General features: G+C 45.4%; 1 protein-coding gene across 2 annotated transcripts; it reads right to left on the minus strand.

Annotated features, from left to right (window-relative positions):
- Positions 1-936: 936 nt before the first annotated feature.
- Pop4 (POP4 homolog, ribonuclease P/MRP subunit) lies at positions 937-24,881 on the minus strand. 2 transcript variants are annotated; one of them, XM_015496944.2, is made up of 7 exons: positions 24,634-24,881; positions 21,662-21,714; positions 19,856-20,079; positions 18,375-18,452; positions 18,134-18,195; positions 16,304-16,405; positions 937-1,604 (listed from the first exon to the last, which is right to left on the minus strand). In XM_015496944.2, the coding sequence occupies exons 1-7, from the start codon at positions 24,638-24,640 to the stop codon at positions 1,585-1,587; spliced, it is 546 nt and encodes a 181-aa protein (XP_015352430.1). In that variant the 5' UTR covers positions 24,641-24,881; the 3' UTR covers positions 937-1,584. The 2 variants fall into 2 exon arrangements, with proteins under 2 accessions (XP_015352430.1, XP_015352429.1); XM_015496943.2 differs by lacking the exon at positions 937-1,604 and adding an exon at positions 14,929-15,442 and having other exon boundaries at positions 24,634-24,879.
- Between the last annotated feature and the right edge of the window lie 2,668 nt (positions 24,882-27,549).

Raw genomic sequence — 27,549 nt, forward strand, 5'->3', positions numbered from 1 at the left:
GATGCTTGTAATTGCAAAGATTTGAAGGAATTACCCATAGAACACCAGTAGTGGCTCAATCAATGTTACAGATATAGGAAGCAGTTTGGTTCCTGGCCCTGATCCTGCAAATTGAAGTTCAACAGCCACTCTCTGCATCTGCTTACCTTCGGGCATCCTCAAAAACTCTAGGACATACCTGTGTCCATCTGCATGGTGATCCAGAAGTGAAAGAGAATCAACGCCTCTGGGACCAACTGGCATTGGTGGATAAATCCCCAGCTCCCTCACCTTTCCTGAGAGATAACTGAGGTGGGCATTGTATGCAGTCTCCCAAAGTTCCAGTGGAATCCAGCTCCAGTCGCCCCCAGGAACTTGGTGGGTGACACTCCCTTTATTGGCTACCTTCCCTTTTCTGTGTCACTTCCCTCCTCCATTTCTAGTGTTTCTCTTTACTTCTAAAATAAACAACCTGCATTAACATCCTTGTCTCAGGTGTTTTTCCTGGGTAGGGCCAAATTAAGACAGTTTCTTTACTTCTGTCTTCTCCCCCCCCCCACCCCCAGTATCAGACTGGCAAAAATTTGATGCCACAAATTAATTTAGTCTTGTCACTAAAGCCAAATGCAACAGAGCTATGTAGACATCTTTGCCTGTTGTTTTTTGCTTGCTAGCATCTTCCCTTTTGGAAGAAACACCTGTATTCTTTGGAGAACTACATCTTTCTCTCTCTTCCTTCTTTTGCCTCAGAGAAAACTGATCCCTGTCTTGGCTTTAGAGATGGACACATGGTGTGAATCTGGCGGGTTAGACTACTGTGTTTTCTAGCTGCAGTTGGTGCAGGGACCTGCCTGTGTTCTAAGGGAGTCCAGCGAAGACCTACCTTAAGCCCTTTGCAGGGAAAGTGATATCCTGGGGAGTCCAGCTGTTCCAGTAGGAACTACACGCCTCCCAGGAGCAGTTGGCAAGAAATTTTATTGGAGAGTAGAACTGTCATGAAAGAAAACACAGTTGAGATGGAGAAAGGCACATTCCTGACAATATCTTTGAACCCCCAAATCCAGTCATGTCAGAAGTTACAATCGCTTTCGATTACATATCCAACATATCACGCCCCTCCTACACACACACTTTTTTTTTTCCTTATTGCATAGGTCAAATTTTGAGTTTGATTTCCACAGTTTCAATCTATTAAATAGTTCAATTCTGCTCAGCTTTCTGATCAGGAGGAGGAGATATATGGTCTTGATTGACACCTTGCACCTTTCTAGAGTGAAGGTTTTTTCACTGGTGACCTTGGTGGAAAGTTACTACTTCCAAGGACTGCTTGAGTAAGGGATGTGTCTGCATTCTTCCATTGGTGAGGATATTTTCAGTTTCAAGTAGGAGAACTCCAGAAACTCCAAATTGGATTGGCTTAAGTGAGAAGGAATCTTGCATAACAGGAAGTTGAGAAGTGAGAGTTTCAGGGTTGGTTGACCGAATGGTTTGGCCATGTTCTCAAGGATACTGTTTCTATCCATTTCTCTGCCTGTGGTTGTCTTTGGATGGTGGCTTTCCCTTAGACTGGCTTCTGGTCTCCAGGTGGGGCAGAATTCCAGTTTCTCATCCAGACATGGCAACCCCTAGAGGAAGAAAAGGATACTATATAAGTTCTAGTTCCCTACCTCCTTTTCATAACAAAAGAAACCTTCCTTTAGTCCCAGGAGACATTTGTAAGTCAGGATACACTAGTTTATGCAGCAGTAATAAAACATTTCAAAGAATTAATTACTTAAAGCAACAGACATTCATTTTTTACTCATATTACCTGCTATTGCAGGTCAGTAAAGGGATTCTTATTGAAGTCCCTCAGAGACTTAGGCTAAAGGAGTACAATCATCTGGAATGATATTGGTGACTGTGCTGTGGGAAGAGAACTCTGGAGGGTCTCGTGCCAGTGGGTAAATAGTCTGACTTAGAAGTGACACACATGGCTTCTGCTCATTGGCTGGGGTTGACTATGGTCCCATTCAACACAAGGGGGCAAGGAAACAACATCTTCCCCTAATAGAATTGGTGAAATATTAGGCAAACAGCACTAACAACTGCTCACTTTGGCTAGTCCTTGACAAGGAGTGTTGGACTGCTTTGCTGGCTTAGAATCATTGGAGGGCACATGGGTGCTGCCCGGTCAACTACGAGGACCTTCACAGTCTATGAATATATCTCTAAATAGCAAGATGAACACTGTGAGGGTATCCTCATTGGAATAAACCAGTGGAGGGAGGTGCAGTTGGTCATAGGGAAGATGTCCATGACTCTGCACTAGGCATTCCATCAGAGCAAAAGCTACCTCCAAAATGGATTTGGATGCCTGGCAGATGTGAACCCTCTGAGAGTGTCACTAGGAGTCCTTGTAGGCATGGGGTAGAGGCTGCTCCTGGTACTGGTTGTGGCACTGTCCCATGTGTTGTTCCTGTGCTCACTGGGATGATTTCAGAGAAGGAAGCTCAGGGACTGTTGACAAAGTTCTGTTGGAGAAGCAGAGCCACTTGGAGATTAGATATAAAAGATTATTCCAGAACTTGACCCCTGGAAGCCAGTTCAACAGCCCACATGAAGCAGTTGTTTCTGGGTCTGATGCTAGAGCCTAGAGCACACTGTGGGCCAGGTAGTGGGGAAGGGAAGATGGACGTGTCACGGAGCACGCCAGGACAGACTGGACCTTGAGGTTGGAGCTGCGTCAGCTGCTCACTCTCTCCCTGACTCCAATCTCACCCAGGGTGTTCTTTGGAAGAGGCTGGCAGCATCTTCTCAGCAGGAGGCTGGAGAAGCTGCAGAAGGGCCTGGTAGGAAGGAGCTGCAAGAGTCATGGCCTGGCTGCCTCCTGTGTCACCCTGTGAGCCAGCAGACGCACCCCAGCATCACCCACTGACTTCCAGAGCACTAAGAAGCACTAAGAAGCCTGCAGCCTCACTTCCACCTCCCAAATCCGCCCAGTATCCATCTTTCCTTCATTTTGTTTTATCTTTCCTCCCTTCTTTTAAATATAGCACCATGATTTCCTTTAGAGGACTATCCCCTTTCCTGACAACCAACCCAGGTGTTGCGAAGGCACAAGCATGTGACCTGGGCCTGGTTAATCAGTACCCTGGATGATTAACCAGGGTACACTGTGATGTACTCTGTCACCATAGGGATGGGGACCTGACATTAAGGGTAAAATCAGGACAAAGACATTCTAGGACTAGAGGAAGGGTTCCCAGAAATATCTTTTTTCTTTTTAGCTAGGCTCCAGCTAGACTGAGGGAATGCAGAGCTTGAGCAAACATCTGTAAGCTATGAAGGGAAAACCTGTCTGAACAAGGAGGCAAAACAGATCAAAGGTAAAGTGAGACAGAAGAGGTCCTGAGGATGTTGTTTCATTCTCTGGATCAAACCATTCCTGAAGGCAGTACTACTCTGACCCTTTAATTTTGGGGTTTTTAAAATTCTCCCAACTTGGGTTGGGTTTTGTTTTTTGCAACTCAAACAGTCTCAACTGATGCACCCAGTTGCCACAGGTCAAAGTGAGTGAGTGTCTCCTGGAATAGCAATTGAGAGACCTGTCCACATGGGGCTACGGTGTAAAAGAGGCCACCTTAGTGCTCCTGAGATAGAGCAGATATATCATGGGCTTCTGCAGAGGGTAATGGAGTAAGAAAACCTGAACTGGAGTCCAGCTCCAACCCTGTCAACCTGTGACTTGTCAGGCTTGTCCCTCCCTCTTCTGAACACCATTTTCCTATTTTTTCACTTGTCATTGTCCCTAGTTCCTGAAGTTGTTAGAGAACTTTCTAGAATAAACCTGATTCATTGCTCCCTGATGTCTAGAGACTTCCATTTTTACATATAACTGAAATGAAATTTGGGGAAACAACTGACCTATGTGCACTTCATTTTGGTATTTTATTTTGTAGTCTATTCTAGGTCATATTCCAGCTATATTAATGACAAGAGCCAGTAAAGTTGTGATGCACAATTTGGAAACATTAGCCCCAACACTGTAACTGCAAGGCATGCTGAGACATGGACCTGGCATGTATGTAGACTGTGGGTCAGGCAGTCAAGGGAGATGTCTCAGAAGCACAGTCTTGCCAGAGATGGCCCTGAAATGATTCACAAGTGCCTGATGACACAGTTGTGGGGATGTTCACTGATTCACTTATTCTCTGAGCACCTGCATTGAGTCAGCCTTTGTGCTGAGCCCTGGGACTCAGAGTGAATTTCTCAGAGTTCAAAGACAAGAAGGCAGACACAGGTTTACAACACAGCGCAGAAGGATCATGACAAACACAGGTTCCCGGGATCTGGTCTCTAGGTGAAGGGGCATCTGGCCAGGCCTGTGGCTCCAGGAGTGACCATGATCACCTTGGAGACCCAGGGGATGTATCTGGGGTGCTGAAGCACTTCAGTTTTCAAAGCTCAAGTTTTTCAGACTTGTTCTTGGAGGTCATCCTATCCATTCAACAATAGAAAGAGCAAATTCAATGAGCACTTACTTTGTGCCTCGCTGTCCTTACAACAGATTCTCAGAGTGAATGATGTGCCCAATGCCATGCTAATTAAAGGCATACAGATACCAGGCTCCCCCACCAGGGTTTCTGGTCTAAGTTTCGGGCTGGCTGTTGAAGTCTGGGCTCTGATATTGTCCTGAAAACCCCCCAGGTGATTCTAATGTGCACCCAGAATGCAGCTGCACTGAGCTGGATATAGGTTCTTCCTCAGAAAGGCCATCCCCAACCTTCCTGCAAGAGCCACCAGGGAGTAGAGAAGAGCAGGACTGGGCAGTCACTGCAAGGCCTGGAGAGCCAGCTTTGTTCCTCAACACTGGGGAGAGGAGAGTGACTGAGTTAGGGTGGCTGGGAAAGTCTCTCTCTAGAAGGCGGCTGTTAGTCTGCCCTCAGAGGAGGGCCAGGAGTCAGCCTTCTGTGCACTCAGTGCTTGAGATCCTTCAGACTCATGTTGAAATCTAATCTCCAATGAGATGACATTAAGAAACAGGGCCTGTGGGAGATGATGAGATCACCGAGGTGGAGCTCTCGTGAATGGACTTAGTGCCCTTATTAAAGAGGCCCCAGAGAGATGGCTCACCCCTTTTTCATGTCACAATGAAAAGATGGTTGTCTGTGAGGAGGGCCCTTAGCAGACACCAAATCTGTAAGCGCTTTGATCATAGCCTTCCCTGCATCAGAACTGTGAGAAATAAACTTCTGTGGTTGATAAGGTGCCTAAGCCTGTGATATATTTGTGTTCTGGCAGCTTGAATGAATAAAGACACAGACATAGAATGGGGGGGACCATCCTGGACAACTTTCCTGGGACCACTGTAGGCTGGTGGGGCTGGAACAGATGCCCAGCTGCCTTGTTGGCCCAGGCTTGTGATAAAACCAGGACAGTTCCCAGAAAATGTGGTCAAATTGGTCCCCTCACCAGGAGCCAAAGGACAAGAGGGAGGCTGATGTGAGGTGGGGCTGAGCGGGGCAAAGGCCAGTCCATGAAGGACTCAGATAATATTTTACTGTATGCTCAGGGGACTGGGAGGAACACCTCTGGGAGGCCTGGAGATGTTGCCACAGGGTTGCAGGGAGCACTCGAGCCTCCAGGTCAGAATGGAAGGAGCCTGTGTGGTAGTGACTCTGTCATCTGATTTGGGAACTGCAGTCGGAGCTGTCCTATTTTGTGGAGCCCCCCACCCCCGCCCCGAGCCCTTCTGTCTTCATTATTTAGGGCCACAACTTACCTTTTACTCAACAAAGCCAGAATGGGGTTGCCACCATAAAGCCCCTGGAATGGGGCCCAGGTGGCTGGCAGGGCCTCCTCAGAGAAACATAAGCCTTTCGTGAGCGGACTGTAACTATCATTTACATTAATTAGGCAGCCGGATAATAGGGTGTTCAATAGTTATTGCAGTCTTTAAATTCTGCAGCAAACACCGCCAGGAGCCAGAAGCTGGCAGGGGCTCGTGCCTTGCAAAAAAATAGTCTTTTTCTCATCCTGGCAATGGGGCTTTAAATCTGAGGGAAAGGGAGCCTTCCTCAGGTCCTGGAAGGAGGGCCGATTTGGGGAGAGGGGCAAAGCCATATGATCCACCTGCTGGCTATGTGATCCTGGGTGGATTAATTCATGTCCTTGGCTAGCAATTGGGCCACTAATGCCCAAATCTCAGGACTACTCTAAAGTTCCACCAGGAGTTGGGCCATGGAGGGAACCGCTTGGCAAAACACCTGGTCCTGTATGTCCGGAAGATGATACTGTCATCTTGGCACTCTGAGTTTTTGGGTGACCCCACACACGTGAACCTTCATCCTTGTGCTTTATTCATGATGCTTATTCTAGAGAGGACATGGCATCAGGAGGTGGTGCCTTGCCTCAGGTCACAAAGTTGAGCAGGCAAGGACCCAGCCCTCCAGCGTCCCAGCTGTGTGCCCGCATGCATCCCTCTCCCTGGTCCCGGCTTTGCCTGCTTCTTTCTAATTTCTGGCTGCCCAAGGCTCCTTCCTCTCGGACTTTCCCACCTACCCACTCCTCTCTAAGGAGACCTCAGCAGAAGTCTCAGCCCCGCTCCTCTGCCCTGCCAGCCTCAGCTTCCTGCCCCTCCATCTAACAACCCAAATTGCTGATGCCAACCCCCCTCTCACCTAGTGGCCCTCCTTAGACAACTTGGTTATGATAGATGGAGGCTCAACTGAGTCCCTGAGGCCTTGATCATGGGGTACTGTTTCTGTGTATATAATGTCAAACCTGTTGCAGGCCACGGGTGTCTTCCACAGGCCGTGCCTCCTGGAGGTTTCCTGGCCCTTACTCTGGCCCCGCTGGTTTACTTCTCCACCTCTGCCCTGGATTCCTGCTGCCCTGCCCAGTGCCTGAACGTCCAGCGGCATCTCAGCTGCTCTTCCCTCTGGGTCCTGCCCCCAACCCTAATTCCTGGCTGAAGGTTCCTTTGCCCACCAGACTCCAGCTCAGCTCTGAAATCTTGTCTTAAGGTCAGGTCCTGAGGGAAGCTTGCTCATCTCCAGATCTTCCAGGGACCACTGACTTAAGCTCTGTTCCCTTCCCTGTCCCACCCCACAGCCGCCATTCACCATCCTACCCACTAAATTGTGAGCCTCACATGGGAGGGAACCAGCAGATCTGTGGCAACCACACCCTAGTGACTGAAGTGTTGCTGAATTCTTGGTCCCCACAGGTCCAGGGCAGAGAAAAAGTCAATATTTTGAGAGGCTGGGGGAGACAATAAAATTGTGAATTTGGTGACATACTGCATTTCTTAGGACTTTGAGTTTTCTTGCTTTAAATCTGTGATTCTTAGGCAGGGGCCATTATGATAATTGGGTCCTGCTGTTAAAGAACAAGATTGCCAGAGAAATGCTAAAATCATTTCAGATACCTATAAAACATTCACAAGATAGATTTAATTATTCTTTACAAATAACATTAAAAATATTTTTAGTTGTAGGTGGACACAACTACTTTATTTTATTATTTTTTTTAGAAAGAGAGAGAGAGAGAGAGAGAGAGAGAGAGAGAGAAAGAATTTTTTAATATTTATTTTTTAGTTTTCGGTGGACACAACATCTTTGTTTGTATGTGGTGCTGAGGATCGAACCCGGGCCGCACGCATGCCAGGCGAGCGCGCTACCGCTTGAGCCACATCCCCAGCCCATAACTACTTTATTTTATTTGTTTATTTTTTTATGTGGTGCTGAGGATGGATCCCAGTGCCTCACATGTACTAGGCAAGTGTTCTACCACTAAGCCACAACCCACTCCTACAAATAACATTTTTAATTGAAGTATAACATACAAGCACACAGATACAAAGTTTATAGTGCTGTGTTTTCACCCAGCAAGTGCACTCATATTTCTAGCCCCCAGGTCACAGAGGTACATGTGACAATGACAGCCCTTCAGGCTCCAGTCCTGAGCAGGAAGGTCACTGGGGAGACAGACCCTCAAGTTCCACCAGGAGTTGGGCCGCGGAGGGAACTGCTCTGTTCACTGCTTCTGCTGTGAACAGAGTAGCTTCTGTGTTTCGGGCAATGGTGTGGTGGTAAATATTGAACAAGCCCTGACTTCTGCACGTGGTATCTGCTGTGGTGTAAATACTGCTGTGGTAGGTTCAAGCTGCTGATGTGGAGTTGGGAAGAGATGCACCTATTGGCTGGTTGGTGTGAGCCTCTCTAGTACAGTACTGGCTTCGGGCCCATGTAATCATAAAAAGCATTGTAATCACACACTTTGCGGGGAGGCCAAGGGCAACTAAGGGTGCTTCCCATCTCACCTTCACTGCAAAGCCAGCTTCCACTGAGCAGAAGGCAGGGCCATTAGCAGCATTACCTGCAACATCATTTCTCTCTCTCCCTCCTTTTTTTAGCAGAGGGTGAAGTTTAGTTTGTGTAGATTAAATGTTTCCACAATAAAGGCCACAGCCCTTTTCTTTGCATCTTTGCTGCTGGAACTAAGGTCAAGAGTAAGTTGAGCCTTGAACTGAGGTTTCCCGACTCAATGTTGGCAGCACACCTGCACCCTGGGGTTCAGTGGGTGAAACTGAAAAGGACAGGGAAGCACTGGTCACATGTCACAGCTGTTTGCAGAGTGTAGATTGATCAGTATGAATAGAAGGAGGGGAAGGCCCCAATGATGCAGGCTTTCTTGGCACCTGGGGACTCTTACTGGCAAGGGTGCTGGCCAGCATGGAAAGGTGGGGTAGCATGTTGATGTCAGGGTATGGTGTTACTCTGCAGTGGACAAGCCACCTGGGGCTCTGTCTGGGCCAAATGGAGGTCACTAGGTGGCATTATGGCTTCTGTGTGCACCAACCCTTATCCACTATCAGAACCAACCTTTGTCTCATTTTTTTCCCTTTTTGGTCAGACAAGAAATATTTACTGAACATTTACAAAGTTTGAAAAGCCATGTTCTGCATCACATGGGGTTTATGATGGTTACAATGGAATATGAGGTAGGCAACATCCCAGCGTTCATGGAGCTTACTGTATCCTAGTGGGAGAAAATGACATTAAACAAGCAGGTAAAACTGTCAGCTACTGAGAAGGGCTTCAGAAGATGTAAGATGGTGTAATATGATATGGAGGGGTTGCTGCGGGGGGAACTAGGAGGGAAGGGGCCTCCCTGAGAAGGGGGCTTCCAAGTGTAGCAAGAGAATGCAGGGGAGGAGGTCACCTTAACCTAGAGGGTCCAGGACCAGAAAGTCTCAAGAAGAAGGAGTGGTAAGTGAAAATGCTGAGTCAAAAAGCAACAGGGACAAGGACATGGGAAGGGGGACAAGATGGCTGAGGTGGCAGGTGGAGAGGGCCTCAGCAACCCTGGTCAGGAGCATGACTTAATTGTGAGAGGTTGCTCATGGTTTTTAAGCAAAGGAGTGGCCTGATTTGAGTCATGTTTCCAAAGGTCATGTGGCGTGGCCAGTGAGGGACTGGCTGGGAGTGGGATGGCGGACAGAGGAGGGCTGGTGCAGGGAAGATGAAGAGCTGGGAGGAGAGCCACCAAGACCTCCAAAGATTGATTGGGGGCATGAGCACAAGAGAGGAATGGAGGATGGCTCCTGGTTTTGCCGGCTGAGTAACGGAGAGATGATGAGGCCATTTGCTGAAGTGGGAATGGAGGGGTATGGATTTGCAGAGGGAAGTCCACGACTCTGGGTGAGGCCCTCAAGTGGGGATGCTCGTTAGATATCCAAGTGCAGATGTCAAGGGAACGGAATTTTTATTCCCTCAAAAACCTATTACAGGTCAGATATGTTTCTAGATAATTGCAAGATGGAGGCCAGCCTCCAGAACTTAGAATTTGTCTCAAAATTAAAAAAAATAATAATAAGAAGAACTGGGGATATAGCTCAATGGTGAAGTACCTCTGAGTTCAATTCCTAGTACAAAAGCAAAAACAACAATAACAAAAACTCCAAATATGGAGCTCAGGGAACATACCAACAATATTTGAAAGTTTGGAAGAGAAGAATCCACCCAAGGACACTAAGCAGCAACAGTCAGGGAAGTGAGTGAAATTTGGGAGCATGGGGATTCCGAGGAGTTTTAGGGTGTAGGAACAATTAATGATGTCTGATGCTGATGAGAGAGGCCATAAGATCAAGATGGAGAATTGACTACTGACTTTGGAAAGACGAATCAATTGAGTGAGAGCTATTCAATGGAGCGGCAGAGGCAAAAGAAAAGTGATGTTTTCCATTTAATCCCATCTCATCCTACTCAACCCACCCACCCCAACCAATTCTAACCTATCCCTGTCTATCCTATCTCACCTGCTCCATGATACCACCTATGATCCATGATACTGTAGACATCTGGTATTTAGTGAGAATCTCTAGGCAAGTTCCTATAGTTTCTTCATCTTCCTCCCTCACCAAACCCCTCCTCTTCCAGGAACTCAGCCTGATGGACCAGGAGAGAAAACCTTTTCTGTGAAAGGCATATGGAGAGGGGAGGGCAAATCTTTTCTCCTGAGAGCTTCCTGTTATGACTGGAGAGTATCATCTTCTTTAGGCAAAGCTGACCAGGACACAGGATGGTGAATCCCATTTGGGGCCTGTCCATTCAAATTCCCCAAGGGATGGCAGCTCTGATGCTACTCTGTGTGCAGCCCATCTCTGCGCCTGTCTAGTTAGCAATGCTCGTCCTTCACAGCTCAGGAAAAATTACCAAGAATGTTATTGACTCTAATTTTAATTTGTCTAACACTCTTGTTAATGATGTCTATTTAAGACATCCATTAAAGGCCCATGAGGTTAATTAAATGGACAATTCCAATACAGTTCTATTAGAACCCCCTCTATTAAATTAATATTATAGACATTTAACAGATGTCTTAATGAGGCATTATAGCTAAGAAATGCAAACTAAATTAACACTAAAGCCATTGTCCAGAAAGAAAGCTTTTTATCATAATTTATGGCTTTTTGGAGGAATGTTCATGTTTACTTTTCAGAACCTAGGAGATCAGTCATTTGATGATCTTTTCTGTCATCCAGAAAATGCTGGCCCAAGAGTTCCAAATCTTAAATCATAGTCCAGACACCAGAGCTGGAAGAGACTTTAGACACCATCTGGAGTCCACCATCCTCAAACATCAATGATTGAAGGAAACAGCTGGGGTCTTAGATAAACACACAACTATCTAGGTCCTGTCCCTGGAGTCCGATGCAGCAGGTCTGAGGTACAGCAAAGGATCTGGCTGCTTTTGACTTGCACTCTGCTGACTTGGATGCAGGAAGTTCCAAGATCTCATTTTAGGAAACCTTGATCTAGTCAAATGGCCCCACTTAGCAGTTGGTTACACTAAGACCCCCCAAAGACTTCAGGACTTGAACGGATCAGCAGAATTCCACAATCTGCCCCATGAATTAAAACTTTCCTAGCAGTTCTTGCTATTTATCTCCTTCCATTAATGAGTTGGGCAGAACCTTAGGCATCTTCTATGGGGTTGAGACTGGCAGCCACACATCTCCTTCCTATCAGTGGACAGACCCTCATGAACCTTTCTCTGATTTCCTGGGTAATTTGTGATGATCCTGCAGCCTCCTGTCCTGAACCTGGGTTTGACTACAGTCTTTAGATCCCACAGCTGCCCAGGCTTGGAGCTACATCCTCCCAGGGGCCTCCTTGGTTCATTCACGTTGCCCACCTCAGTATATATTTCCTCCCACAATAAGGGAGAAAGAGTTTGGCATTTGTAAAAATAAAGGGGAACTTAGCAAACCAAGGGTTTTAGGATCTGTAGGGAGCAGCCCTGAATCTAAGTAACTGAAAGAGCAAGTAATATAACTCAGTGGAAATGGGAGCTCAGGGTCTAGAAATTGGGCTGGTTGAACTGGCTAGTGATCCCAACACCTCATATATTAAAGCCCTAAAACTCACAATATGACTGTATTTGGAGTTAGTTTGTTGTTGTTGTTGTTGTTTGTTTTGGTACTGAGGACTGAACTCAGGGCCACTTTACCACTGAGCTATATCTACAATCCTTTTTATTTTTAAATTTTGAGACAGGGTCTTACAAATTGCTAAGATGGCCTCAAACTTGATGTCCTCCTGCCTTAGACTCCTGAATTACTGGGATTAAAGGTGTTAAGCAACTACGCCCAGAAAGAAATAGGGTCTTTAAGGAGGCAATTAAGGTTAAGGGTGGTGCCCTAATCCAACAGGACCAACGTCCTAATTAGAGGAAGACACACTAAGAGACCTCTCTCTCCTTGCATACAGATGACAGGCCACATGAGAACACAGTGAGAAGGCGCTGGCTGTCTGCAAGTCACGAAGACTTCTTCTGGCCTCAATAGAAGCCAATCCTGACAGCACCTTCATTGTGGACTGCTTGCTTCCAAAACTATGAGAAAACAAATCTGTTGCTGAAACACCAGTCTATGGTATTTTGTTATGGAGGTTTGAGCAGACTGATAGCACCCTCCAGTTGCTTTTCTCCCCACAGAGAGGCTCTGGCTTGTCCCCTGGGTGCTCTGTGCTGCAGCTAATCCTCAATTCAGAGATGGCTCTGGGAACTAGAAAGGTGCCTCAGGGCCTGCTCACTCTGGAGAACAGTGGGTCTCTGGGCTGACACCTCCTGGTTCAGAAGCCTCCTAAGTCCTACTTGGAGGTGGTAGCCACATTTTCTCCCCATTGGCCTCTCTGGCACTTTTTCTGGTGCATGATTTACAAGAGGCAGACTTAGTTATATGGAACATGGGCTTGCATTTCAAGGCCTCAGCCTCTACTAGGGTCCTGCTCCTTGGTTAGACACAGATCAGACTGCCAAGTACCACTGTGACAAGGCTTGAGTCACAGCCTGTGGGGACATGGCCATCCCTGATCCATGCTCCTGCTCTGTGTAGCTTCATCAGGACCTGTGCCCTTCCTGACTTGGCCCTCTTATGCCTGGGAGGAGGATGTAGACCTTAGTGCATGGGACCTGGTGGCCCCTAGGTGGGCCATGGAGACAAAAGTGCATCCCAGAAACAAGCAAGCACAGCCACAGCTTTGTGGCAGGTGAGGGTTCTCACCAAGTCTCCTTTGGCAGAGTGGGAGAGAAGTCTACAAATTATACAGCCACTCTCACAGAAACTTGAGTCTGCGCCAAATGAAAAACAGATTTCACATGGCAAGTGGTACCAACAACTTTTCTGGAAAGCAACTGTGTATTTACACAACATTGGATGCCTTTTACATTGCAGAGGGGTGGGAATGGGCAGGATGGCTCAGGGAGTTATAGCACCTATGCCGTTGTTACAAATGTGGCACTTTCAGCTGGTTGGAAGAACAGAAGCTACTTTGCACTGAAGGCAGACATTTCCTTAGTGGGAAGGCAGGTAGTAAAGACAGTGTATTATGTACTTTAGCACATTCTCTTTCTCTTCTTTGCAGCCATTCTACAGTAAAAAATACAGCTCTAGAGCCAGGCTATTAGGTTCAAATCCTAGCTTTTTTGCTCTCAGTCAGTGAGGCCTTGTAGATACTATGCCAGGTTCCCTGTCCAAGGTTATACTGGCACTTGAGCTCTGTCCCCTAGTCCGTGCACCATAGCAGCAAAGACTGTGTGCTAACTGGAGAGAGCACCTGCACTGCCTCCGAAGCATCCTGGAGAGCAGTGGGCCCAACACACTGGATGGAAGCAGGGCCAAGCAGCGAGGCTGGTCCCGCGGAACCGCAGATGCACTGAGCTTCCAGGAGGTGCAGTGTCACAGAGCTAGGTCTTTCTGTTCTCCTGTCACAAAGAGTCAGTGTTTACACTTCCCTTCTCCACCCTGGGTGGAAGACACTGAGAAAGCAAAGCTTCTAGCATCACTGCTTCTTCTGGGCTAAGAAAAAGCACATGAATTAGATCACCAGGGATGCTTCTGCCCTCACCTTGGTGGTCAACAGACACTTGCTTCTTACAGGGAAGGAACAATTTGTCATCCCGAGCCATGTTTCTGACCCACGTGGCTTTCCCAGCACTAGCCACTGGAAGGCTGGTCCCCCACACCATTGGTACTTTGCCCCCTGGCCTATTTTTCCTCTGGCCCTGCATAGAAGGGCCTTGTCTACTGGCCTTACAGACTCCACCACAGAGAGCTAGAGTCAGGTTGAAAAGCCAAGTCTTTCAACAGCAAAAATGGTATTAAGATACGGAAAGGTGCCATGTGTTGGGGACTTCGGTTTTCCTAGGTGAGACCTTGGAAAGTGATGCAGTTAACCTGCCTCTGGAGCCCAGGAGACTCAGGAGGGAGAATGCAAACTGTAGGTTTAAGTTACTTGTACTGGAACAACTGCTAGTAAGCACAGATGGACCTAGTGTTTTGTCTCAGTAACCCACCCCTCTTCTAATCCCTGAAGAAATGAAACAGACATTATTACTACTGTGTATATATATGTGACTGCATGACCAATGTGATTCTGCAACCTGTATACTCAGAAAAATGAGATTTTGTAACCCATGTGATTCAAATGTATGATATGTCAAGGTCATTGTACTGTCATGTGTAACTAATTAAAACAAATAAAAAAAATACCAGTTTTTTTTTTTAAAGAAATGAGCCTTAAGTCACTTAGCAACTTCATCACTCACTCCTCTTCAACTTTCCCTCTCTCTCTTCCTTTTTTTCTTTTCCTGCTACATCCCCAGCGCTCTCATAACTTTCTTTAAACTGCAACGTAAACCTTAGTTAGCTCAATGAGTTTGATGGCAGGTACTTTTAAAAGTAATGTGTCAAAGATGTGCTGCATCAATGTGAAAGGCAGGGCATGATGGCACAACTCTGTGGCTCCCCTCCCTTTCAACCTGGTGAGTTGCAGGAATAGTTCTTTTTTTAAATATATCTTTATTTTATTTATTTTTATGTGGTAATGAGGATCGAACCCAGTGCCTCACATGTGTGAGGCAAATGCTCTACCACTGAGCTATAGCCCCAGCCCAGGAATGTTTATGCATACATGTATATTTTATTACAACATGAAGAAGTGATCATCATACAACATTCAGAAAACACAAAAATATGAAAAAGAAATAAACGAATAGTTCCACTCTTCAAATCAAGCAGGGTTAATCCTGGTGTGTTCTCTGCTATTCTCTTCTCTCCATGGGAGTAATATACAATTAAGATCACTTAGAAATAGACCTCTGTCCCCTGACTTCTTTACTCAGTGCATTGTGCATTTTCCCATATTACTCCATGTCCTTAACTCTCATTTCCCTTGGGTGGAAGTGGTCTACTACCAAAATCTCTTCACTGATAGGTGGCCTGTAGGGTGTTTCCAAGTTTCAGGTATCACAAACAATTGTCAAAAGTGGCAAAGAATTCACAGGTCAATTATTCCCTTTGCTTTGAATTTCTTGGCAGACCGTTCACTTGACCGAAGCTGGAATTTGCTCCCATAAATGTAGGAAACAAAGTCATCAATTTCTACTGTGAACACACAGTTTACCTTGGGGATAACTGGGTTAGGGTGGGGAGAAGAAAAAGGATGAGAAAAAAAAAATCCAGTGGTAAGCTCAATTTATGTAGAATGTTATTCACAAAACACATGTATTAAAAAAAATAAGCTAAGAAAATAGGAAACAGGGAAACCCACCAAGGTAGCAGCACATGACTACCTGTGGTTATTCTGTCATAAAGCCAATTGACTCACATTCTAAGTATAACTCAACACCTAATTCTCAGGGCCAAAGGCTATGAACCAAATTCCCAGAACCAGAAGCTCCCAAACAACTGCAGAAACAGGTTTTTCCACATAACCTTCAGACAGGCTCTTGGCCTTATGCTCAGTGGAGAAACTTTCACACCACTTTCTGAGGTTTATAATGTTTAGCAGAATATAAGAAGGAACAGTGACTGGGGGTAGAGTGTGTGCTGGAAAAACAAGAGAGAAGGAGGTGGGGATCTCTGAGATTCTGGCAGACCCAATGTGCCTGCTTGAGCAATGCTGGCCACAATGATATCCTAAGTGTCACCACAAAAAGCATGGTCCTCAGAACTCCAGGCACAGGAGTTCTCCAGGCACATGGTCCTCTGTTATCTGTTTACTCCTGTGGAAGGTAGCAACTTTTGGAAGATGGAGGGTCCCAAACAGAACTTAGACAGAACCAAGCAGTCGGGGCTGCTGGCCAGGTAAACAAATGCCTCCTGGGAGGCCCAATGGGCAGGGGTGGGCTCTGCAGGCTAGGAATGTAGAGTTGCTAACTATCTGCAAACTGTCCTGACTCAATAGGACAAATGGAACTCCTGGAGCCCCAAAGAGATACGGTAGCAGGTAGGGAGACCACAGTCCATAATACCCTTAGAGACATGGTTACATACCTTTCAGACGATCTTCTTTGGTGATAATTTTGAAAACATGCTTTGTTTCCTGTAGAAGGATTCCTGTGACACCCACGTATGAAGGGCATTTGGATTTTGTGACTGCAAACGAGAAAGGTAGCTGAAACCTCAGGCCTCTCTGGTGTTGGAAAAGCCAGTCAGCCAGTCCTCAAGGGTTTGGGGGTGCTGGTTCCATTTACTGACCTAGTAGCAGAATAAAGGAAGCACCCAGAGGGTAGAGGCTTCACAGCTTACCCAAGTGAGAACTCAGGTTTCCCAAATCCTTGCCCTGGAGCTTTGTATGGTCTGGGTTGTTCTTATGAGATGCCCTTTGGAAGGCATGTGGACACCAGGGTCTGAGGAAGGGTTTTGGAGACAAGAGGTCATAGGTGCTCAGCATCACCAATGCCCAATGTCTGTTTTTCTGATGGAGCCAATTGTCATTGGCAGAATCTGAATGAACACCTTCCTGTTGTGCATTCTCCAGGATCTCCTGAACTCTGACTGGAATGGGAGTCCTGCTGTAGAGCAGTCAGCAATGTGAGGTGAGTCACCACCATAGGCAGCAGGTGGTGACCACTGACTTGGTGTTGTATAGACATTCACTAAGCATCTACTATGTTCCTGATACAGTTGTAGGTAGTGCTGGGAGCACAGCACTAAATGAGATAATTCTGGATCCTGCTCTCATTCAATGTTCTAACAGTGGTGGTGGTGGGGAATGTGTGGCAAGACACAGAAAAATATATTTTCTCAGTAATAAGTTCTATGAAGAAAATAAGGACAGAGTAAGAAGGTAGAGGGGGCCACTTTTAGCAATGGCAGACCCTCAGGAGAAGTGATATCTGAGAAGGGGCCTAAATAATAAGAAACAATCAGTAGATGAACACACAGGATAACTCTCTGAGCAGAGAGAAAGAACAAAGGCAAGGTCCCTAAGGCAGGGCCAAGTCGAAAGAAGTGAGGCAGAAAGAAGGCCAGTGTGGTTAGACTACTGCCCAAGCGAAGTAAGCCGGGCCTTTCAGACAATAGTAAGGAGGGAGACTTACTCAAAAAGGATGGAAAGCTCTCGGGAGGTTTAAAGGAGGGAAGAGACATGAGTTGATGTGTTCTTTTTTCCCCTTTTCTTTGTGTGTGTGTGATAGAACTCTGGGCCTTGAGCATGCTAGGCAGGTGCTCTACCACTGAACGATACCTATAGCCCTTCATGATCTGATTTCTGTTATAAAACCTTTGGCTGTGTGATCTGGGTGAGGGGGAAGTGTGTCCGCTGGGAGAGGGTTAGGGAGCACCTGAAGAAATGCAGGAAAGATGGTGGTGGTTTAGATTTGGCTACTAGGATGTGCTGATGGACTAGAAGAGAATTAGAAAAGAAGAAACATGCATATCTCTTACATGTTTGGCCTGGTAGTTCTATTAATTAAGATAGGAAAGACCAGGGGTGGGGCTGACTTGAGGGGAGACTAAAAGTTCTGTTTTGAATACATAGTTTGAAGTTCCTACTGGACACCAGGCCTTGTGTTCAGGGAAAAGGTCTATGCTGGAGATGTCATCTTCAGAACCATCTGTCAGTCATAGCAGACTTTGGAAACCATGTGACAGGCTGAAAGGGACTCTGTGTTCAAGATTCTTGGCCATGCATAAATTCCCACAGAGTGTGTGCAGAATGTGTCCAACAAGATCAGAATAGGCCCAGATAGCTATAACCATCTATGACCATGCTGATAATCTGGAGATATTTTGAGGAACCCATGTGGCAATGCAAGCGCTATGTTGCTACTGAGTGATAGTATGAACATCTGGATGACCAGGTGCTCTTAAGCAAATTACCTGAAATAATAGCACCGTGAAGATCTGCTTTTAACAGCTTGGCTTGAATCATCTGTGGCTGCCTACAAGGTAAACAGAAGCCCTTAATTTATACCATGATGAAGAGTTCTGAACAAAGCAAACAGGGTCTACAAACTTCTGCAGCCAGGCAACACAGACAGCTGCTTCCTAAGGCTGCACTGACAATTACCCTAAGATTTGGGATCTATTCCAATGGGTAAGTCTTCAAAAATCAACTCACGTGTCTGGCTTGAGACCATTGCACAGGTCCCGGATATACTGTTTCCAGAGTTCATGCAGAGGGAGAAAAAGACTGTATCTGTGATCAAGTCAGAAACAGGTGAAAAGTTAGGCAATATCAGCTTGGTGTTATAATGTTCAAATAGCACAGAGCTTGATTTCATGACAATAATGATGACCTGGAACCATTAGGGACTGGGTGTAAATCCTAATTCCACTGCTGACAATTTAACTAAAATCAGATACCTTTATCTCTTGAACATCAGTTTCCTTGAAGGTAGACCTTTTTGAGGTTGTTTCTCCTAATGAGAAAAGAAAGGAGCGGCCCTTCTTTGCCCTGTCATTCTTCCTGCTGGCTAGATACCAGCCATGACACCTGGAGCTTCAGCAGTCATCCCAGACCCTGAGGAGCATCTACAGGCAATAATGTGCTGTTTGGGTCCCTGAGGGTATGAGACTGGCTGCCTTACCAACCCAGGGTGCCATTCATCTGTTCTTCTCATGAGAGAGAAATGACTGCAGTATTATTTAAGTAACTGAAATTGAAAGCTAATCTGTCACATAATATTGAACTTAGGGAGCCCTCGGTGTACAGGAGTTGATAGTTGTCATGCTGGTACACCTGTAAGGTGATGGAGCAAGTGGTGGGAAGGGGAGAGAACAGGTGAGAGTCCCCAAAGGCCTCCCTCCAAGGCTATTATCACTTGTCTTGGTGTTTCATGGGGACTCTACTTACATGAATGAGGCCATGGGTTAGAGAAACAAGAACCATAAACTCAAAGCCGAAAATGACCTCAACTTGTGAGGACAGCAGTGAGGTAACCCTGGGGCAGGTGACAATCACCTCCTTCACCCACAGCCTGCTGCTGGTTTCTTGAGAGGGGCCATGGACAAAATGACATATTTCAATTGTCTTCTGAAATGTGGGAGGCTATTTGGCTATGGATCTCCAAGCAAAAGCCTATAAATAGTCCCAAGAAACCCAAACTCAGAATTATTGCCAAAGGGAGACAGAGTGTCAGCCAGAGGAAAATGTCCTCCCACAAGATGGTGATGCATTCCTTTCAGAAATTTTCAAAATGTGTAGGCAGAATCTTTCTCTGGCAATAAAACCCCAGTGTGTGGTTCTGTAGAGTGATATTAAAAGCTACAAAGAGTTATATATTAAGAAATATCAGTTCTTCTTTTCTAAGAAAGCCAAAAGACAAACAGCCCGTTGCCATAGGCAACAGACTCACTTATGGCACTGATCTTATTAGTTAAGGCTAGGACAGAAGCCAAACACTGAAGAGTCCTCAGTCTCACCATGCCTTGCTATTAAAAGCAAAACCCAAACACAGTATGAATTGGTAAAGGAAGGCTGCCCCCTTGTGGAGAAGATGGAGAATTAAGTGGGGCAGAAGCTGCTTAGCCAGCCACAGTGCTCCCTGCCTACCTCAAGACTAGGCAGGGATAGGACAGCAAAGCAAAGGCAGGGCTCACCTCTGTTGCTCTGGTTTAATGTCAAAGAGCTGAAGATCCCTCCTCTGTCTGGCAGAGAGGCCTTTGGATTTCTTTTTCTTCTCCTTTCGCTTCCTGCGGGTGAAGTACTCCAGAACAACAGCCTTGCGCTGCAGCTGATCCTCACAAGCTTGTTGGCTCATGTGGGGCATGCTCCGCTTTAGGAAGGCCCTCACAAAGGCCTCTGCCTGACTTGCCTCCTGATGCTGCACAGAGACAGGGTGGATGTAGTATTCATTATTCTGGGCTGCCAGGACGCCAGACACTCTCACCCATCACTCCCGAAAGCCACCATCTTCGCTGACCCATCTGTCTACCCACTGAGGCTCACACAATCTTTATCTGCCAAGTGTTTGCTACCCACAGTCATCAAGATGTCACATCCATATGCCAACTTGTGAGTCTGTCACACTCAACAGTCATGTCAAACACTGCCTTCCTGTCCTGCTTCTCTGAGGTTATTCTGTTAAGGATTAAAAAGCCTTTTTATTTAGAAGAAGACTTCTCTCATCCTCAGCAGGGAGCAAAGCTTGGAAAATGTATGACAATGGTATTTATTCAGTCCCAACCATATGAAGGAGACTTCAGTAGAATCAAGCTATGTTGTGAGGGACAGGAACCTAAAACTAGGGAAAAGAGCAAAACTAAGAACCTCAGGGTGGCCAGGAAGTAGGAATTCTCATACTGAGCCCACATCACAGTCCTCTTTCCTTGGGTATCCAGCCCTATATTCAGTGTGGCTAGTCTTTAAGTGATCTGTTCCTGCACTGCTTGAAGAAAGGTGTCCAGTGCATCTCAGGTTCTTGGCTCACTTTCTCCAATACGGCCACAGTGTCAAGGTACTGTGAATGAGCACTTGTTCTTAGAGAGGACTTTTGTCCTCTGTCATAATTGTGTATAATTCCTTAAAAAAACTGCAATTGTCACTGCCTCTCAAGTTGGAATTCCAGCAATCTATTACTCATCGGGCAGTGGGTGTCTCTGCCCTCTGGTCTGCTATAGTTTTGGACAGTACTCTTTACTGAAGACCTGCCTTTTGGTTTGGCCATTTGCTTGGCTCTTCTTGCTCAAATTGGATTATAAATACTAGACTGAGGTTAAATGAAAGATGAAAACTTATGTGTCAAAATCTCTCCATGGGGAGGTGGTTCACAGTAAGGATGGAAGGAATAACACTTGTTTCAGCTTTATACTTTTAGACACTAACCAGAAATGAATTCATTATCATTATTACTAAAGATAAGAAGATAGTTTTTTAAAAAAATTCTTTTAAATACCTAAGTGGTCTTTCTTTCATAAAGCAGCAAAATAAAGGTATAGTAGTCTTTCAAAATCTTGATTTCAAGATCTTATTAGGAGCCACAAAGTAGAGCTTTTGCCTAAATAACCAAACATGTTGAAACATCCAGATATAATCTGTAAATTCCTCTTATGAAATGTGATTTGTACACCTTCTTCAGGAGTGAAGGGAGTACAGTGACAAGGTCAAATGATAGTGCTCATCAGGGTAGTTAGAGATGGGCACGGCCTAGTACTCCCTACATAGTGGGAGATGACAAAAGATCAAGGAGTCCAAGTTCATCAAACTTGACTTTGGCACAACAGGAAAGGAGGCTGGCATATGGAAACATTGGCACAACAGACCTTGATGTAGTCAAAGATGTCTACCAGAAAGATGAGAAGTAAATGCAGGCAAGTACAGTTAAACCAGTACTAGAGGCTTAGAAACAACCAAGACTTCTTCACCATTGCCTCTGTTGCTCCTGGACCTCCTCCCCAAAACTGTACCTGAACATCGTACTCTTTTGCCTCTTTCTGAGAAAAAGCACGGTAGATCACACCTGGGGGATGAAAGGGGGAAAAAAAGAAGAAATGATCTATTAGATATGGCTCAAAGATTGAAGGTTTTTCTAATTATGAAAATAACTATGCTCATTCAGAGGTTGAAGATGTGAAGCAAAGCTTGTTTTCTTGGGGGCGGGGCAGGGAGGTGGGGTGGAAGACTGAACCCAGGGCCCCACTCATGCCAGGCAAGTGCTCCACCACAGAGTAGCACCTCCCAACCTTCTTGGATGCTTCCCTTTGGCAATGTCTGTCCTAGAAGTTCCAAGGGTATGATTTAAAAAGAGTGCTTTTCAAACTTTAATGTGTTTAAGAAGTCTGGGATCTTATTAAAACACGGATTTTGGGTCCTTACTCCCAGATTCTACATTTCTAACAAGTATGCAGATGATATTGCATGTTATTGGACCACCCTTAAATTTGCCTAGTTAAAAACACAAGTCAGAATTTTGAGCAGTTGTTCACTATGTTTAAGGAAGCAACTCATTTAAAAGTAATGTGATATAGCTGTCCGGGATGCACATGGTTAGAAATACTACATTTTGCTGATTGCTTGATATTTAAGAAAGATTTTTCACATTTTAGTATTATGAAATTAAAATATATAATTGATGATATCCTTCACTGATAAAATATAGTGGTCTTTCGTCACTCTATATATTGGTCAATGTGGTGTCAACTTCTAAAAGCTTCTACACTCCTTTTTCTTCCTTAATTTGTCTGAAAAAGAAAACTGTGGTATTGGGAACAGAGAACAGGTGTGAATGGAATAAAATTGGGATAAAGGTCTAGCATAAGAGCTAAATGAGGGCTGGGGTTGTAGCTCAGTGGTAGAGCACTTGCCTGGAATGAGTGAGACCCCTGGTTTGATCCCCAGCACCACATAAAAATAAACAAATAAAATAAAGATATTGTATCCATCTACAACTAAAAAAATAAAAAAAATAAAAGAGCCAAATGACTAGAAAACTAAATTCACGCTGCACTTTATAATTTCAACCAGGTATTCTGTGCTTCCCTGAGTACATTTTTAAACATATATATATATATATATATATATATATATATATATATATATATTTAATTGTAAATGGATCTCCTGTTTAATTTATTTATTTTTATGTGGTGCTGAGGATTGAACCCAGGGCCTCACACATGCTAGGCAAGTGCTCTACCACTGAGCCACAACTCCAGCCCCTAAGTACATTTTGATCAAGCAAATCAAGGAGGTTTTTTTTTTTTTTTAAAAGAGAGAAGGAGGTGGGGGCGGGGAGAGGGAGAGAGAGAGAGAGAGTTTTTTAATATTTATTTTTTAGTTATCGGCGGACACAACATCTTTGTTTGTATGTGGTGCTGAGGATCGAACCCGGGCCGCACGCATGCCAGGCGAGCGCGCTACCACTTGAGCCACATCCCCAGCCCTCAAGGAGGTTTTAAGTTCTATATAGAGTCCAATTCTCCCTCAAATGGGAGATGGAAATTATCAATTGTTTGTAGGCATTTCCAGGGCCTGGAAATTTCAACTGTCATAAATGTCTAGCATTAGACTTGGAAGTCTCTCTGCAGCAATACATAGTTATCAAACACTCATTATTTGCTAGGAAGTTGATTAAAAGGCACATATATTTTATGTCTCATTATGGGGGGAAGAACAGTCAATGTAGATAATAAATGATTGGGTTGGATAGGGAAGATAGAGGCTGGTTTGAAAGTAAAGTATTTTATTTTGAAATAAAATACTAATACCTTTAGGACACTTCCCCTGCCCCCTCAAGGTTGCCAAGGTTACCTGCCTCCAGGGAATTGTTTTCTCCCTGCAAGTAATAGTTAAGGAATGCCTCCAGGGCTACTCTCTTCCTGCCTGTATTCCTAGGTGGCTACTTTCTCACTCTTGGATCACTCCACCTTTTGGTCCCCAGTCACATAGGTAAGATAATGGAAGAAAGGGAGCATGAGAACAAAGGAAATCTAAAAATCTATACAAGGGGCAGGACACCCTGACTTCCTCTGACACCCAGCTCTGAGACGTGTTGTACACTTGTGTTGGAGTTTTTTGGGTGTTTAATATTCACACCAGGGAAATGGGACTCATTCCTGATTCTCATCACCGGTATAAATTCACTTTCTAAGCTATTTTTTTTTTTTTTTGCGGGGCATGGAGGTGTGGGGGACTCGGGATTGAACCCAGGGGTTCCCTTGACCACTAGGCTACATCCCCAGGCCTTTTTATTTTTTGAGATAGGGTCTTGTTAAGCTGCTTAGGGTCTAACTTGCTGAAGCTGTCCTTACACCTACAGTCCACCTGCTTCAGCCTCCTGAGTCGCTGGGATTACAGGGATGTGCCACTACATTCGGCCTAAGCCCTCTTTTAAAATTGCTATTTCCATTTATGCACACGAGAAAACTGAAGCTCAGATATGTTGAGACACTTTAACTTGAACACATAGGTAGGAGGCGGCAGAGGTGGAGATCAAAATTCTGATCTTGATCTCCATGCTCTCTTGCCTAAAACGGTCCCGGTGCTTGCTTCCCCTCCCTGATATATCTCTTCTCGGTTCAAATCCCAAAGCCTTGGGTTCCTGATGATTCCCCAGCAGCTCCCAGCACTTTACACCAGACAAAGGTGGGACAACAGGTGATGAAGGGCCTGGACCGCAGACACCAGAGAGGTAGTGGCTAGATGAGGCCAATCTCTTGGGCCTTCCGGCTCCAGCACAGCGTAGCGCTGAGCAGTCTCCGGGAGCACCTGCCTTCTACTCTAAAGACAAATCCTAGCTCACAGACCGAGTCACCTTTTATGTAAGGTGTGACAATTCCCATTGTAGTCAGGTAGCCCTGACTTGTTTCACCCACTAGCACCAAGTTCCGGACCCTTACATCCCCATCCCAAACCAACATCTTGGCCCTCAACCCCTTACTCTTCATTGTCGGGCCGCTTCCGGTGCTCTCTGATGACGTCTCCCTCAGCGTCGTTCACTCTTTCCCTCTCTTCACTCTGTCCTGCAGCTCTCAGCCACGAGGAGGCTCTCTCTGCAAAATTTCGGCTGAAAAAGGTTCCTTGTGCCCGAAGCTGCGCGGTGTGAGAAATCCACTGACACTCCGTGGTCGGCCTCCGGAGACTTTGGGAGCGCGGAGTTGGCGCCGCTTGTGACGCCACCAACGCGTGCCGGCCTGGGTTGCGCAGGCGCCGTGGGGCTGATTCGCTGGGCGGTTTCAGTTTGGGTCTTCTGTAGGCCAAGTGTTCAGGGTGGGTTTAGGGCATACGGAATACTGGTGAAGACCTGGAGTATGGCTAGGCAAACCCATTTGGAGAGGACACGAGGGAGGTTGGGAACCGTGGAGGGCGCAAGTAGGACGGGGATGGTGGTGCTACGGGAGGCAATGATGTCTGCGTTTCCTAACCACGGTTATTAACAATCAGCCGAGGCCGCTTCAGCTGTCGGTGCAGGCAGTGAGGTTGGGATGGGGGCTCAGGATCTGTTTCTCTTTCTGCTACTAACTAGTCTTGTGCACTCGATTAAGGCGTTTCCCATGTCTGGGCCTCTTTCCTACTTGTAGAGTGAAGTCGGTCTTGCTGGTTTCAGCTTTTTTTTTTGAGGGGGTTGATTACTGGGGATTGAACTCAGGGGCTCTCGACCACTGAGCCACATCCCCAGCCCTATTTTGTATTTTATTTAGAGACAGGGTCTCACTGAGTTGCTTAGCGCCTCGTTTTTGCCGAGGCTGGCTTTAAACTCGTGATCCTCCTGCCTCAGCCTCCTGAGCCGCTGGAATTATAGGCGGGCGCCATAGCGCCCGGTTCATTTAAGCATTCTTGAAACCCAGAATATTGGTTTCCAGCAATACACTGAAAGGCACAGAGGTGGTTCTCATTGCTTTGGGGAAAGGTCCCAGTGTGAAACGAAGGCTTGGCTCCGACCCCTCTGGAGTGTCTGAATGCTATCCAGAACTTTGTGTCCTTAATTTGAGTTGACGTTAATTTGGATTGAATACTGGGCCTGCTCTGGGCGCTGGGTGGGAGAGAATAGCAGTATGACCCTTATACTCTCAACTTTGAGTGCTATGTAAATTCCTTTCTAAAAGGGGGAAATTCCCAGAACTGGAAATAAGTCCGTGGGTCTTGGTTTGAGAAACAGCAGCTTTAAGGATTCTTTGGGTGATGACCTTGTGCCAGTTTGATGTTGAAAATAAGAATGCAGGCCCTGAAACTTAGTGGCAAGAAGGTGACTCATATAAATGAGCTCAAATGTATTTACTTGATAGGTAGATTACCTGGTTCAGAATGGAAACAACATTTAGGTCAAAATGTTTTGCACTTGCGGATGCCTGTGAATAGCTAGGATCTACAGGACTGAGTTTGAGAAAGTGCTCGGGACTAATTCCTTGTAAAAAATCAAATGTAAGCTTTGTTTTTATTTTTTATTGACAAATAAAAATTTTATATATTTGTGGTGTATGACATTGTGTTTTGAAATATGTATACAGTGAAATAACTAAATTGAGCTAATTAATATGAATTTCTCAGTGATTTTCAAGTATACACTGTATTATTAACCTTAGTTTTCATATTGTATCATAGCATGCTTGACAAATGGGAGTTTTTTTTTTTTTTTTTTGGTGTGTGTGTGTGTGTGTGTGTGTGTGTGTGTGTGTGAGTGAATGTGCTGGTGATTTAAAACAGGGCCCTGGCACCTGGCTCTATACTGAAATACACCCCCTTCCCCACAACATAAACTTTAAAATAGCATGAAAATACAGTAGCCTGGAGGTGTAGCTCAGTGGTAGAGCACTTGCCTGGTATGTATGAGGCCCTGATTTTGGTCCCCAGTGCTGCACAAACAAAAAAGACTTGAGGCGACCCTTAGAACATGACTTCTGTGATTATGGAGATAGAGAAGGCTGATCTCTTTTTGTTTATTTTTTAGGGTTTTAGTTGTCTAACTCTCAATGATTCCTTCTCAAATAACCTTGGGAGTTTTGATATCTGCCAGTCTTCCACATAAATCTCAGATTATGGCCGGGTTGGGGTGGAGGGCATTTCTCCTGCTCACTAATTTTTTTTTTTTTAAATAAACAAATCACTTTATTGTCCTTGGAAAATAATTATGTTTTGTATACAGAGATATACCTGTAAGGATATTTGTGATTGTTGTTTAAAATAGCAAAAACTTGGAAACAGCTCAATATTTGACAGCAGTGGACTAAGCGAATAAAGTATGTGCTACTTTATTATATAGCTTAGTTTAAATGTTTTACAATCACAGGGAAGGCTTCAAAAATTCCCATACCTCTGTTAGGTGCAGGACAAGCTGAGTAAGCTGTCTGCAGGGCATGCCTAGCTGCAGGATGACCTGGCCACTCAAACCCTCTGTCTGGTTCTTTATCATCTGTTTGCTTCAAGCCCAAATGCCCAAGCCCCCGCTCAAGGCTGAGCACTTCACCCCCGCCCCCCAAGGCTGAACACTCAACCGGACACTCAAGGCCAAGCACTTAACCCCCTTGTGTGCCAACAAGGCAGCTTGCAGACCCAGAGACCCCATTAGATTTGGGCTATAAAAACTCCCTTCTGCAGGCCTCTCTCTCTTGCTCTCTCTGTCTCTCTTGCGCTTGCGCTCTCTCTCTTGCTCTCTCTCTCCTTCTCTTTCTCTTTTCTCCTCTGTTGCACTGCTGCAATAAAGATCTCTAGGTCGCTCCAAGTGTTGTGGTCACTTCCTTTCAACCTCAGTATCATCTTTGGAGATTTTTATTTAGTAGATAAGTCCCAAGAATCTGTATTTTTTAAAAAGTATTCTGAGTTCACAATTTTTAAAAAAGATGACAAAATATAGGGGCTG

The sequence above is a fragment of the Marmota marmota genome, unplaced genomic scaffold (assembly GCF_001458135.2).
Source record: "Marmota marmota marmota unplaced genomic scaffold, marMar, whole genome shotgun sequence".
Classification (NCBI taxonomy): domain Eukaryota; kingdom Metazoa; phylum Chordata; class Mammalia; order Rodentia; family Sciuridae; genus Marmota; species Marmota marmota.

Bases quoted from the DNA above. Each gene is read 5' to 3' on its own strand.
- Pop4 (XM_015496943.2), bottom strand. The intron at 20,080-21,661 runs GTACAGTTTTGG...GTCTCTGTGCAG, and splicing joins CAAAAGAGTACGATGTTCAG to CATCAGGAGGCAAGTCAGGC. The intron at 16,406-18,133 runs GTAATTTGCTTA...TCTCGTTTGCAG, and splicing joins TCACGGTGCTATTATTTCAG to TCACAAAATCCAAATGCCCT.